The sequence below is a fragment of the Penicillium roqueforti genome (genome assembly GCF_015533775.1).
Source record: "Penicillium roqueforti strain LCP96 04111 chromosome Unknown scaffold_51, whole genome shotgun sequence".
In the NCBI taxonomy this organism is placed as follows: domain Eukaryota; kingdom Fungi; phylum Ascomycota; class Eurotiomycetes; order Eurotiales; family Aspergillaceae; genus Penicillium; species Penicillium roqueforti.
The window spans coordinates 49498-63282 of NW_024067615.1; the positions used below are offsets into that span (position 1 = coordinate 49498).

Sequence of the window (13785 nt, forward strand, 5' to 3'; positions counted from 1 at the left end):
CACACGTAATAGCGGAAGCCACAGTTACCTGTCAACTGATCGTAGAAGAATTCGAGTTCGAAGAGTGAGCGGATGTTGCTACAAATAAGCCTGATAGCCAAGCTTTCAGGCGATATAGCTTTCTCCACAGTCTTTTCGGGATACATCCGATTGAAAAGGTCATCATACCGATGTAAATCATAGGCATAGAACAACATTGCGCCTTATCGGGAAGCTCGGGATGTCACTCATATTCTGCAGCCTAATGGCCACTGAGGCTCGAGCTATTAGGTTGCTAGCGTGCATCGTGCGAGGAGGCGTCGATTTCATTGGCTGTCTTGTTCATCCTGGCGTAAACGTGCTGGATGGGATGGTTAAGATGCTTCTGTGGTCAAAAGAAGACCTGGCAAAGAAGAGAGTAAGTCTTGTACATGTCTTTCCGTGGAAGGCAGTGCTCGTGCTAGAAGCCAGCGGTGAGTCGCTATCACTTGCAGCGACGGCGATGGTATGTGACGACCACAACTTCGACAATCGGTCCGGGATCTAGTCAAAGAAGCTATAGTCACTAGGCCTAATTGAGATCCCGTACTTTCACATGATAAATCTGCATGGTGGGTTGATATTAGCGGCCATATTTCTATGTTTACTTCTTTCTAGTCATTATCTAACTACAGTTGAGTATTCTGGTGGTAATCCATTCCCAATCAGACTTCACAAGAAACCAAACACTTGCCCAGACACAAAGCGAACCACTTGCCTGCCAAGTTGCATGGCACCAATAGACCGGATGACTCCAAGGAAGCTCACTACGAGCTAACCAGGGGGCTGTGACCGGGCGCAAAGCATGTGATCTGTATAAATCCGTCTTGATTGGCCAAACTTGGCTCTAATTTCCGTTGGCCTCCTTTATTGGCAGCCTGGACGCTTTTGCACGCTTTTGCTAGGCCGTTTATGGTGTTATAGCCTCACATTGCCCTTGATCTGCCCGTGTTCTCGTATAGGATTGGACCCCACACTTGACTCCATCGACATTTAAGAAGACGCCTTGCGCTCGTTGATCAGATTCTTCCTTTACCATCGAACTACGGACGGAATATTCACCATGGAAAACAACAAAGAATCAACAGTGGCTATTACACCGGTTGCTGCCGTCGAACCAACACCAACACCAACGCCAGATACTACAGTCGAACCAACCGCAACTACAACAAGATCATTGCCGGTAGCCGACCCAATGGCGATCATACCCGCGCAGAGTGGACCTCCCCCACAATACGATGAGTATGCATCTCGGTCTAAGAAAACATCCCAAGCTAACAAAACCAGACACCAGAAAGACGCAATCACAGCACCTGCACCGGCAGCGACATTACCACAAACCAACGAGAAAGCCGTCCCAACCGGCCTACAAGTTCCAGTCGCCCACAGCGTTATCCCACTAGCCCAAGTTGGTGAAAAGCCCGCATGGATCTGTTGTCCCTTTTGCTTCCACGAGGTCCAAACCATAGTGAACAAGGAGAGCACTAGCGCCACAACGTGAGTAGGTCTATCCCCGCTTCACCTTGGTCTCACTTCTAACGATCCTATCTCTCACTTTAGTATGGCCGCAGTGTGCTGTTGTATCTTCGGCGGAATCTGCTGTGCATGTCTACCATTCTGCATGGAGCTGTGTCATGACTCGCATCATTTCTGTCCAAATTGCGGCGCGAAGGTTGCTATACATCCGCATGAAGATGAATGCGAAGTACAGACGTTTGGACCGGACTCCCCTCAGGCGATTATTCAAGCGCCGGGGTTCATTCAGCCTCCGCAGGCGGTTATGAAGAACTAGGGTGACGATGTACATGTTGAGGAGTGACGGAGAAGGAATGGACTGCTTTGCTTGATACCTTTGTTTACTCTGAGACCCGCGTTACTTTACTATTATTAATGAAAGATAAGTCGAGATGAAGCATTTGAATTTTATCATGCCCTGACGCAGTTAACTGGGACCAGACATGAAGAAACTACTAGGTCGCTTAATATCTCTAACTACTCTTAGATTGACGTTACTTTACTCTTAATGAAGAAATTGTGAACAAGCATTTGAATTCATTCATACCTGACCCATGCAAGATGGACCAGCCACCTTACACAGGTCAGGGCCCGGGACCTAACACCACGACCCCCTCAGGGGATCACCCCATCGGCATTGGGCATGGTGCCAATCAGCCGCTGGAACAGGTCAGCCAGCATGGCAGCCCCGAGGGGGTCGTGGAAGTTGCGAATGACCCTCGCAAACTCAATCTTGGTCTCCCAGATGTGTGTGCTGAGAGCCTCGATTGCCTCGCAATCGAGCGGGATGGTGTTTGCCAGGACGGCACGACGGTCGATGCTGTCCTTGAGGTTGATGATGCCAACCTCGAAGGCGTGACGGTAGGGGTCCCAGGGGGCCACCAAGGCCGCACCGGAGTGCTGGCTCATGCTGTGTAGGAAGGAAGGTTAGCATGTTGTCAATTGGGGTAATATATAGGGTGAGACGGTCACGTGTCTCATTGGTTTGTTTGCATACCTTGCGGTGGAGATACCGGTGGGAGGAGTATGAAGGATGTGGGTGGGCGTGGTGTTATACTACACACGTTTAATGAGATGGAAGCAGGATTGGGATGGTTGGAGATGCAGTTGTGATGATGCAGTGCGATAGGATTGATGGAACACACGGACGTAAGAACGAAAGAAGTTTTTCACAAGATCGAGAAATAAATAGTCACACCATTGCCTTAAGCTTAACCGCGACATGGGTCGGCGTCGAGCAGAGGGTCCGGAACATACTACAGGCTCGGCGTTGAGTAGAACGTCGAGGAGGAAGGTGATAATGAACAATGATGACATTCAGATCAAACACTATAGCTTTGAGCCTGTCGCTTTGGCGACTAGGTGCGCATTGACAGGCGTAACAGCCTTTCCAGTTTGATAGAAAGCAGTAATATTCTCCATACCCAACCTCTCAAATCCGATATGTGAGTCCACTGAAGCACCAGCATTGTGCGACATCATCTCAACATTCTTCATGCTTGCAAGCTCCGGGCTGACGCGTGGCTCATTGTAGTGCACATCCAAGCCCGCAGCAGCAAGCTTACCACTCTTCAGTGCGTCAACAAGGGCACTCTCATCGAGCAACTTGCCACGGGCGATATTAATCAGTCGCGAGCCGTCCTTCATCTTTGCCAGCAGAGATGCATTGAGGAGTGTCTCCCCGCTAAACGGCGTTGCAACCATGACACAGTCTGAAACAGCAAGGAGACTGTCCATGGTCTTATGGTATGTTGCCTTCGAGACGGCTTCCAGCTGTGCGGGCATCTGCACGATGTCGTAATAGTGAATCTTCATGTTCAAGGCCAGGAACGCCTTCTCGGCAGTGCGCCGGCCGATCTGGCCGAAGCCAATGATTCCAAGTGTGTGTCCATTGGGGTTGTGTGAGACCATCGCCAGGTTGCGGTTTGCGTCGACAAATGCATCGACATCCAGTGCGCGTGCGGCAATGTGTGACCAAGAGAACAGGCGGAATGTGGAGATTATGAGCCAGATTGCGGCGTCGGCGACGGATTCTGTGCATGCTGCTGCAGCATTGCAGTAAACCACCCCTATACAATGAAGCTGTTAGCTATTTCTCCTATATGCAGCTTCCCGATCGCTTTGTTGTATACACACCCTTCTTCGCCAAAGCTGCGGTATCAACCCAGTCAAATCCAGCACCTGCACTGGCGTAGACCTTGCAAGAGTCTGGTAGCAGTGAGATGAGCTCCTCATCCCAGTTCCCCATCTCGCCGCCGGTATTCCAGAATGGGCGGTAGATGGCGAAGAAATCGCCGAATTGGCGCTCTTTCAGGGCTCGGATAAACTCCGGCCGAGACATGCTGTAGGACCGGCGGATCTCGAAGACATCTTGGAACTTGCTGTATTGGTCGTGATTCCAGCGGATGTCATCACCGAGATGGAGGACAATTGGTTTGGTCATTTTGGATGGATTTTGGGTTGTATAGATCGGATCGGAGGTTGGAATAGGGTTGGGGGTATTTGGTGAGGTCAATAAGAAACTAGTACATGGAAAATTGTAAAACTTTTATCAAAATCTCATTTTCTAAGCTGGCAATGTGGAATTAGTTAAATATCTCTTTTCCGATTGTCTTGTTGATGTTTGTTGCGGCTATTGCTATTCTACGCCACGGCTATTGAGCGGGTATCGATCTCCCGGCTAATGAAATCCGACACCAACCACCGAGGTAATTATTCAAGTCTAATGAAAGGCCAAGGAGAGGTAAGATGGTTGTTTTTCAATGGAGATGAATATGGAAGATGGTCCTGATTCTGAGCCCATTCTTCTTCGCTCTGCTGGGGGAGTTTTACTTTCATTAGTGGAAGCACATTCTCCAGTGTCCCTTTAATTCGGTTGTAACGAGCATGTCGAGACTTTCTGCGTGAATTGTGACGGCTTGGCAAAGGAGTTGGATCTATAAAAAGGATTCTGTCAGTCTATATTTCATAGAAGAATGGAGGAACAGTTTCATAAATACAGCAAATCATGAAAAGGGAATAGAATTGGACAACAGGGGCTTTTTTGGAAGATTTTAAATCTTCCTGATTGGTCCTTATCATAAGGACATGAGGATGCAAAGGGTAATCCACGTAAAGCAAGATGAACAGAAGACATGAGCAAGAAGGAAATGACATTGTCGACATGAGGCAGGCACCTTGAAGGGAGATAAAACAGCAAGACGTACCGGGTAGTGTCATCCTTGACCTCGAATTATTCGCAAGATCGAGAGGATTCATCGCTCAATCCAGGCAGAGACTGTCTCGTTGAGCATTGTGTGCCACGCAGTTGTAGACATACATCTCGTCTCTGGGTAACAGAAGCCTTGGGTGAGTCTGCAGTTTGGTTATCTGTTTCCCCATCCCTTGAGAGTATATTGGAGAAAGGACCTAGAACAGCAAGGTAAGGCGAATAAGAATAGGATAAAATCCCTTCATCACTGCAGTGCTTTATAGCTTGTAAAGAGGTGGTAGAGGGAGGATAGGAGAAAGTGAAATCGAGTAGACGAACGTTCTCAATAGTGGCTAGAGACTTGACCTGAATGCTTTGATGAACTTATCGTAAGTTTCGAGATGTTCGGTCGCACATCTCGATCTTCTGCCATTCTTGTGTTGGTATCGGGGCATCTGTCCATGGATCGAGAACTTTATGATTGGAGACATCGACAAAGTCATAAAGTTGCTTATGGGAATACTCGTTGTGGAAGAAGACCTTCCAGATTTCTGCGTGAGGAGATCGATCATGTCCTAATCCCTAATGACAGTAACATCTAATATGATCCTCCATTCGCCCAGATGTGCTCAGACACCTTCCTCCATGACAGGTGGCAGGGTTTTGACTGGGTCGGTCGAAACAAGCTACAGCGCACTACAGTGATGAGAGGATCATCGACTGCAAGTGCCGTGGATGAGGATAGTTTGACTAGTGATATAAATAAGAGCATTAAATAGTAATTTGGCATTTAATGCTTAAAATTGTGTATTACCTCTTATTCTTATCAGGCAAATATAAGTCATTATGTAGGGTATCTGATACTCTTTAACATTCGTCTCACTTGTCTATCACCCAGAGTATCATCAAGTTGCTCATTTTGACTCTTTTCCTATCATTTTCCATCATTTTCATGTTTTACTTTGGCACTCTCACCTTTTAATTATACTCTTTCTATTTGACCTTACCAACTCCCTCCTCTTCCGATTTTATAAAAATCACTCTTTATTCATACAACATATCCCTTGGATTTCTTTAACTTCCTACATCCACGAATCCTGCCAAAGGCTGACAATTAAGACCCTTTTGACTGACTTCACTGCTCTGATACTCCAAACCCTCTGACCCATCCAGCCTCAACTATGCAGTGCCATTTAACTGAGATGGCGAAATCAACCTCACATACCACCACCTCCTCCTCTTCCTACACCGACACCGAGTCCTCCATCTCGGCCGGAAATTATGATCCCTCCGAATCCCTCCGAATCCATCTGACTCTCATTTTACTGGTGGTCATGCTCAGATATTCTGGACAACAACCTGAACGGAGAGCGTGACAAATTTGGACTGAGGATTGAAGACGCCATATGAAGGATAATCTCACAAGAGACATTCTCCTCGAGACATTCCTGCTTTATCTCGAACCGACAAATGCTCCGTGATACTCGCTTCACTTCTGGCACGTCTTGCCACTAGAGTTTGAAAGGTTTCCTTATTCAGAGACGACAGGGAAAACAATTAGCGCTAGAAAGGCGGCAAGGTCCAATCTTGCATTGCTTCTCACTTTTGACCTTATGGTGATGGCTGTACATGATGCTTGATACTTGTTTACAGCCCAAAATCATGCCACACCCCCTCCTCAATCCGAGGTTGAGTGAGCGGATTCTGTGCAAGTAGATCCCAATGAAAATATGTACATTGTAATGTACTCTTAATTACATATAGCAGTGAGTTGGCCAACGAAGATGCAAACGATTACAGCCAAGTCGACCGCAGACTGGTATGCGCTTGACCAACCCCCACGAGATGCAATGTGGCTAAGCAAAGTTGCAGATTCACTTGGTCTGCTGAGGCCAGATCTCACGGTCATATTCACGGATAACATCAACTCTCAGCTGCTACTTACAAAGAAGGGTGGCAAATCAGCCACAAGGTGGTTGGCGCTAAGATACTTCTTGGTCAAGGATGCAGTTGCCCAAGGGCACGTAAATATCCTTAGAGTCGACACCAAACAGAATCTGGCTGATGGATTTACCAAGGCGCTTGCGATGGAGCAATTCCAAAACTTCGTGAGACTGCTCGGTATAGCTTGAACCACCAAGGAAAGTTCAAATTTTTTCAACCATTGCAGTACGGCATGTCATCATCAACAATTCTACATCAATCAAGGGTGAATGTGAGATCTGTAAGGGGGATGTTGGGTATCCAGTAAGGCTGACACCAGCTAGACGTCATTAATAAAACATTTCACTCCAATATACAGAAAGGCAACCAAGCGGAAAATAATACAGAGGAACGCTACAGCACAGAGACTCAGACCAGCTGAATACAAATATAACAAACAGTGCACACGCGCTCGCCAAGATACATTACATATCGAAGAAAAGAAACAAACTGAGGATAAATGGATTAAAGAACATAAGAACAAAAGAACCCGCGTTTAACCTTAAGCCAACCTCGGGTCAGATGGTGATGTCGTGAATCTCGCACCACTTCTTCTTGCATGTGGCATTGCCAAAATGGTAGGATCCCCCATTCGCCCATATGTGATCAGAAACCTTCTTCCATGATACCTTTGGTGGCTCGTTCACGGTCAACCCGGAATTGGGCAGCGAGTTGTAAGTGTCATGGCGCTCTGCGTGAATTGCGACAGCTTGGCAAAGGAGTCGCATCTATAATAATAGATCATGTCAGTCTATATTATCATAGAATAATGGAAGAACAGTTCACAACTCACATCTCGATCATGCCATGCGGGCTTTCGCACTCGCTGGTCTTTCGACTTGGTGAGAGTGCGGTATCGGCCTCGTAGCGTAGACTCCGCCTCCTTGAACCCGCCCAATCGCTTGATTTCCTTGTATGATAGCCCTCGGCTCTTGCAGTCTATGAGAAATGCATTTCTCTCATAAATGTCCTGCACCGTAGCTTCGGTCCCGCCTTGTTCTTCTTCGCTCTGCTGGCGGGACCGTCCTTCGGTGGTTGAGACGGAGAAGGATGGACTGAAGCTGCTTGCTGGGTTCTGGTCCGGGGATTCGTATTCTGTGTCGGAGACAGGTGGCTGTGTTGGAGCGTCTCGATGCAGTCCAGGTTGATACTCGGGACCATTGGTGATTTGGTAGGGTCCAGAATCTTGCAAATGGGAAATGTAGCCTATGGGACTATTCGGGCCCAAAGACAGAGGCGCAGGCCCAAAAGCCTCCATGGGCAGTCCATTCCTTGGCTCGGGTTCATTGTATTCGGCTGGGTAGTTGTATGTATTGGTGGCCGGCCAAGGTAAATTGTAACCATCCTGTGTATGCCAGCTGTCTTCTGGTGGGCTAGTGAGGTCAGGCGTGGGATACCAAGCCTCAGTTGTGCTGGGTGGTTGAGAGATAAGCCATTGGATACTTCCACCATAGTTCAGCGGCTTTGTGTCCTGAGGAGTGATGGATGAGTGGGGATCGACCTGTCTTCCCGTGGGGTAGTTGGCGAGAGTCGGGTTCTGGCAGTTGAATTGGGTGGTGGAAAAAGCCTGCTCGTCCATTTTGACATCTGGGATTTCAAAGGAGGAAAGAGGAGGTGTTTCCCCAGTGCCCAAAAGGAAGGAATTGCTAGCCATTGTGAACATTTTGCCCTGTGGTGCTGGGTGAGCAAGCCCAGTGTGTGTTTCAACATTGCGTGTGGTGAATGGCTCGTCAAAGTGCTCAAGTGATTCAAGATCAGATTCACAGTAAGTGCTTCCGTTGCTTGAATTCGCACTGTTGAGGTCTAGCCGAGTCGTGAAAGGAGACGCGCCCTGCGAATACACAGCCATGTGAGGATCTTCCACATGGAGAGGCATGTAGCGCTTGTCCTCCGCAAGAGGTATCGAGTTTCCTGGCAAACTATTGCGATTCATCATGGTTTTAGCAAGCTTTCGCGGACGACGTTGTGTTTGGATTGTTGGAGGGTGATGTAGCAATTGAAAGTTCAGAGAGGAAGTTGATGTGGAGGGGCAAAAGATCGAATACCAGTCGGTAGGGGAGGAGGAAAGCTGTTTATCATAATCGCCAAATGCCGAAGAGTAAGTATACTCCTTCGGGTATGCCATCCATGGGTCTAGCACCCCAGGAATAGCCAGCACGTCTGCCATGTCGACCATAGATGGAGAAAATTGAAAATAAAAAGATTAAAAGGATTCAGAAGAGTATTGCCCAGTTTTAGACGGTTATTGTCTTCCACGCTTCACCGCAATTGCTGGCGAATGTTGTACACGGGTTGTCACTGGGTGTGGACGACCGCTATCCCGAAGATTTCCTCTTTGTCAGTACACACCGGATAGTGTGGAGAAATCGAGGAGACCTGCAGGTTTGACCGTTATGGAGGTTAGTGCTTTTTTATATATGGAGAGGTTTCACCAGAACGGTAAGAACTGATTGGGCATCACTTACCGTATGGATATAATAGCCACCGTAGACTGCTAGAAGGCGATGTCACGAGTGAAAAGTAGGGCAAAATTTCTTCTTGTGACCTTGATGAGCAGACAAAAGCCTCTAGTGGCTCTCAAGAGTAGCTATACTTCGAAAGGGGACGGCTGTTCGGCTTGAGAGATCAATATGGGTAAGGATCAGGGTGTAGGTCGAGCCGTTGGATGCAATGCAGTCTCAGGTATATCGGCAATGACCTTAGGAGAAAGGAGGTGAAGCTCCAGATTGCTGTAGGGTTATATCTCAGGTAGATTGCCAACACGGAGAGATTGTTTGAGAGACAGTATAAAAGTTGGAAGTCGAGGATGAGGGATGGAATTGATAAGGTTTATATATCAATTTACGAGGAGATACAGCAAGGCTAGGGAGCGATATTTTCCGGGTCTTTTAATAGACAGAATGAATGGATCTAACCAGTGTACATGAACCATGTCTATCATCCGCCAGCTCATTTCGACTTCTCGGCCCGTTTAATCTCAGCTGAGGCCCGTGCAATTACTAGATGAGCAAGAGGACTGTCGGTATGTTCTAGGCATGTAGGAGACGGAGAGAAACAAAGAGAAATATAGACATGGGTTGGTCTCAAGACTTCTGAACCCTAGCCAGGTCAAAAATCTCAGGTATGTAAATCAGCTGGACCCCCGTCGTAACCGTGATCCACTTGCCGAACGTTTCAGATCTTTCCTCTATTGTCTAGCGTCATGTCTTGATTTAGCCTCGATACTGTCGGAGGGGAATGAATGTCTAGGAAATATGTGAAACGGGAGCGAAGAGTGAACGGGTTGTATTCTCGACGGCTTCCTGAAGAAGATCTTCACTCCCGGCCGTTAGGCCCAAGTTAATATATTCCCGTCAATATTTGTTTTTCTTTGCCCTCGATATCTACATTTTATCCCATCCTGAGGGTTGGGTGAATTGGCCCCGGAACTGCAGCCCGTTGGCAACGGTCCTAGCATTGCTGATCTCCACCATGTACAACCCTAAATAGAGCTGCTATGCCCGTCTGTGGGTCTACCTGATTGACAAACCGTCTAAAGCTCCATGATTTGGCGGTGGCTCGGCCAGTTTTGGAATGTTCCATCCTGACCGGGTAGCCACAGAGAGCTTCTGGGGAAGCCTAAGTGGCATCCGGGCCAATCAGATCAAGGGGCCCAGTCCAACCTGCTTGAGAAAAAGCAATGTAAACACCATAGCGGTAGAAGCAATTTCCTGGTTGGAGCTGGTTGGACAGGAACTTGCCGACTGACGTGAGCTATCTAGTCTTTGAGGCTCTATCGCCCAATACTAATGCCAACATGAGTTCATCGGGCCTTACGAAATGCAGTGTTAAAGATCGACAAGATCCTAGCCAGAATATTTTCTGTTGGGATTTGGAATATAGTAAAGCTATAATTAGGTGCATTGAACTTTCAAAGCAAAATATGTCATTAGCTTCCACGATTGCCGAGAGAATACAACTAACACGGTGAACTTAACAAAAGAACTCCCGAGCCCCTTTTCCCCGGATCTCCACTGTCTATAGACGGACCTATTCAAAAGAAGCTTCTTTAACGACCGCTGGGGTGGCCTAGGTGGCGTTGAAACCGAAGGGATCAAAAACGAGCCTGCAGCAGCACGAACGCGTAAAGATTCCGTCCGGTCCCCTAGCTAGGGGAAGACCTCAGCTCCTGATTCTGTGGGAAAGCCCCGAGGGAATTTCTTTCTTTGAGGCAATGTTTCTGTTAGTGTTACAGCTTCGCAGAGTTACCGCGGAGGTAGGTTTGGGATTTATCTAGTTTCCAGGTTGCAGGTGCTCGATCGAGCGCTAGGCTTCATTTCCCGCATATGCGGATCATATTTATGGATCTTATTATTATTCCATAAATACCATTACCCGATGATTTATCCTATGAGACAGCATCAAGATCCGTAATATCCGGAACAAATCTGGGGAAGGGGATGGAAAAGACAGGACGGTGAGTTGTGTTGACACGAACAGTGGAGGGATGATCAGCGGAGAACCAAAACAAGCCGGAAAGAACCTATCAAAAAAGCAAAAAGAGGTTGGTGCTATCTAATTTAAAAGGGATCTCTCGGCAGCCTGTTGGTTGCCCGTTCGTTGTCTTTTGGGTATTGATTGGTTGAATTAGGGCTTCAGGGATCCCAGATACCGGGGTGGTGGGTAGGTACTTTAGCGTGCCTTAGTGTAGTTTATCTCTGATTTTTGGCATTAAAAATGCCAAGTAGATCAACAGGTTGAGGTGCATTAGCTGCTTTGCTAAAAACAGAAACAAAGCCTACAACTTACGATAATTTGGAAATGTGACGTAGAGGCTGGGAGATTCTTGTTCAAGACTCGGCTTCTTCCTAACAGGGAAAGCCTTGCTTGTCGTAGACCAGGAATTGGAATTTCTGATTGAGACATAAGACTCAATTCCGAGTTTGGAGCAACATCCAGCCGACTGCATTTCAGGTGGCTTGCTGGCATGTAGCTATGCACTGTGGCGGTTAATGCGCTAACAACTCCCACTGAAAAAGATATTGTGACACAATGTTAGGTTTTGTTTCATTATATTTTACCTCCCACCAAAGGTTTCGGGAAGTAGGAGATTTCGAATTATAGCTCCTAGAGCTGGTAGTACTTCTTCATCTTCCATGGGGTGCCGGGGAGATGCTTCTCATGGATCCGGACTTGAGCGGGGGACAAGCTTATCAGTTCCCCTAGTTTCCTGCTCTCAATAGGGAAAATAGTTGTTTAGTATAGACTTTCATAAGGAGCACGCAATATAAGCCCAGCCCGGTAGAATGCAACGCAGGGGAAAATGCCACACAAAGACATCGAGGCAATCGCAATAGTAGAACATGTTATCTACTTGACTAAGCACCCCTGTAGAGCTTATGATATAAGATTTGCCGGTAGGAAATGCCATAAAGAAGGAATTAGTGACGGCCATCCCCGGCGCAGAGGCCAGACGTTTGAACTCCCCGTCGTGTTCCCGCTTCCGTCGGCCAGCTGCGTCGTTCCGGGACATTAACCAGTCAAAGAGTCGGTCAATAAGGAGTAGATTGAGTGAAATGAGCCGGTTCGCAGCCCTAGTCGAAGTGTACAGTATCTTCGGGGAGGTCATGAAAGTGCGACGGTGTAGGTCGATGGGAAATTATCTTGTTTCAATTGTTGATAGATCAGTTAGACCGAATGAAGGATATCAACAGTTGATAGAAATGAAGAATATCTATGCACACATAGACACAACCGATATATGTTCGGAAGCTGGTGTATGCTAAGCAAAATGATCTCTCGGTTCTTTTTTAGCTAGAACTAGGAAGCAGCTGAGAAGTCAAGATGAAATGCATTCACGGAAATAAGCCCTGATGTTGCTAGTTCAGTCCTGTAGCATCCTTAAAATAGCGTATAGTTCTAACTTCTAAACACTTGCGAGAATCTGCGACCTCTTTAAGAATAGAATAAGAGAGACGTGAGATTCATGAAGTCACCCCTTACCCTGGTTTTTGAAGAAGGCGCAACCCTAGGATATATAAGATCGCAAATATCACAATGATTTCGAAGAATGATAACAGCGCTTACACTCTTCGGCTGTCTCCAGCAGTCGGAGTAGTAACCAACACCCCTGTATTTTGAAATTTATAATTAGAAACGAAGCTAAGTAGCCCATCCTACGTTTTATATATCAACGAAATAGAAGCGGTACATGTTGGGCTGCTTATTGTTCATAGTTCTGTTTCAATTTAGGGTTTACTGTCGGACATGTTATTATGTTATTACATGTTCCTAAAACCGAGAGTTAAGCAATTCTAATGGCAATAGCATCCTGACTTGGAGCAGTCTCTGAGTACATTTCCTTTTCCTCTTTTTGGAAAGGTAGAGGGAACGAGGCCGCACGCCACATAGAACAGCGTGTATAATCTTCTAATATCTTAAGAAAATAAGTATGAAACCTAGCCAATCCATGCATGGTCGGGGCACCGACGCGGTCTAAATACTCGCGTCAATAGTTTGACCAAGTCATATTGATATCGTGAAATTCACATGGGGTACATGCCAATTCAAGCCAGTTCGTGGCGACGTACTTCGTAATCCGTGAACTTACGGGAATTTCTAGACTCATGGTATCATCTAGGCTTTCATCGAACTGCATAATTCCTATTTTTCCCTGAAGCATTGCTCGTAGTCCTTGACCAATTCGGCTCCGATGCCGGATGTGCTAAGTTTTCGGACCCCGTATAGGATGGCGATCACCGTACACATAGGAGCACAATTCCTGTAGCTCTAGAACCTTAGCCGAAATCTTCCCATAGAAGGTGGGAATATAGAATTCAGATACTATGCCCGAGATTGGCCGTACATTGGGTCTTGATCTATACTATATATCAGAAGAGGGGGTCTGAACGCGTAAATAGACTTCGCTAAGAAGATAATGGGTGTTTCTGCGGATACTGGGGTGTTAAAATAGAAGAGTCTTCATTGATATCAAAATACTCAGCATCATGACCTCCGCTATTAATGCAAAACATCAACGGCAAATGATTGGAAGTTTGAGATATGGTCGGAAAAATCAAAACTATCCAGACATTGTACCT

The 13785-nt window shown here is 46.8% G+C and overlaps 4 protein-coding genes across 4 annotated transcripts; 1 reads left to right on the forward strand and 3 right to left on the reverse strand.

The window, feature by feature from the left end:
* Positions 1 to 1081: 1081 nt before the first annotated feature.
* On the forward strand, positions 1082 to 1810 carry LCP9604111_9562 (LITAF-like zinc ribbon domain-containing protein; the record flags this gene model as incomplete). The annotated part of the gene is made up of 3 exons (XM_039077830.1): positions 1082 to 1260; positions 1306 to 1515; positions 1579 to 1810. 3 exons carry the CDS (start codon positions 1082 to 1084, stop codon positions 1808 to 1810), a joined length of 621 nt encoding a protein of 206 aa, XP_038924446.1.
* A 338-nt stretch (positions 1811 to 2148) lies between these two features.
* LCP9604111_9563 (uncharacterized protein) lies at positions 2149 to 2442 on the reverse strand (the record flags this gene model as incomplete). The annotated part of the gene is made up of 1 exon (XM_039077831.1): positions 2149 to 2442. The coding sequence occupies one exon, from the start codon at positions 2440 to 2442 to the stop codon at positions 2149 to 2151; it is 294 nt and encodes a 97-aa protein (XP_038924447.1).
* A 420-nt stretch (positions 2443 to 2862) lies between these two features.
* On the reverse strand, positions 2863 to 3976 carry LCP9604111_9564 (D-mandelate dehydrogenase-like dehydrogenase; the record flags this gene model as incomplete). The annotated part of the gene is made up of 2 exons (XM_039077832.1): positions 2863 to 3602; positions 3670 to 3976. The coding sequence occupies 2 exons, from the start codon at positions 3974 to 3976 to the stop codon at positions 2863 to 2865; spliced, it is 1047 nt and encodes a 348-aa protein (XP_038924448.1).
* Positions 3977 to 7224: 3248 nt separating this feature from the next.
* On the reverse strand, positions 7225 to 8873 carry LCP9604111_9565 (uncharacterized protein; the record flags this gene model as incomplete). Its single annotated transcript, XM_039077833.1, has 2 exons — positions 7225 to 7434; positions 7500 to 8873. 2 exons carry the CDS (start codon positions 8871 to 8873, stop codon positions 7225 to 7227), a joined length of 1584 nt encoding a protein of 527 aa, XP_038924449.1.
* Between the last annotated feature and the right edge of the window lie 4912 nt (positions 8874 to 13785).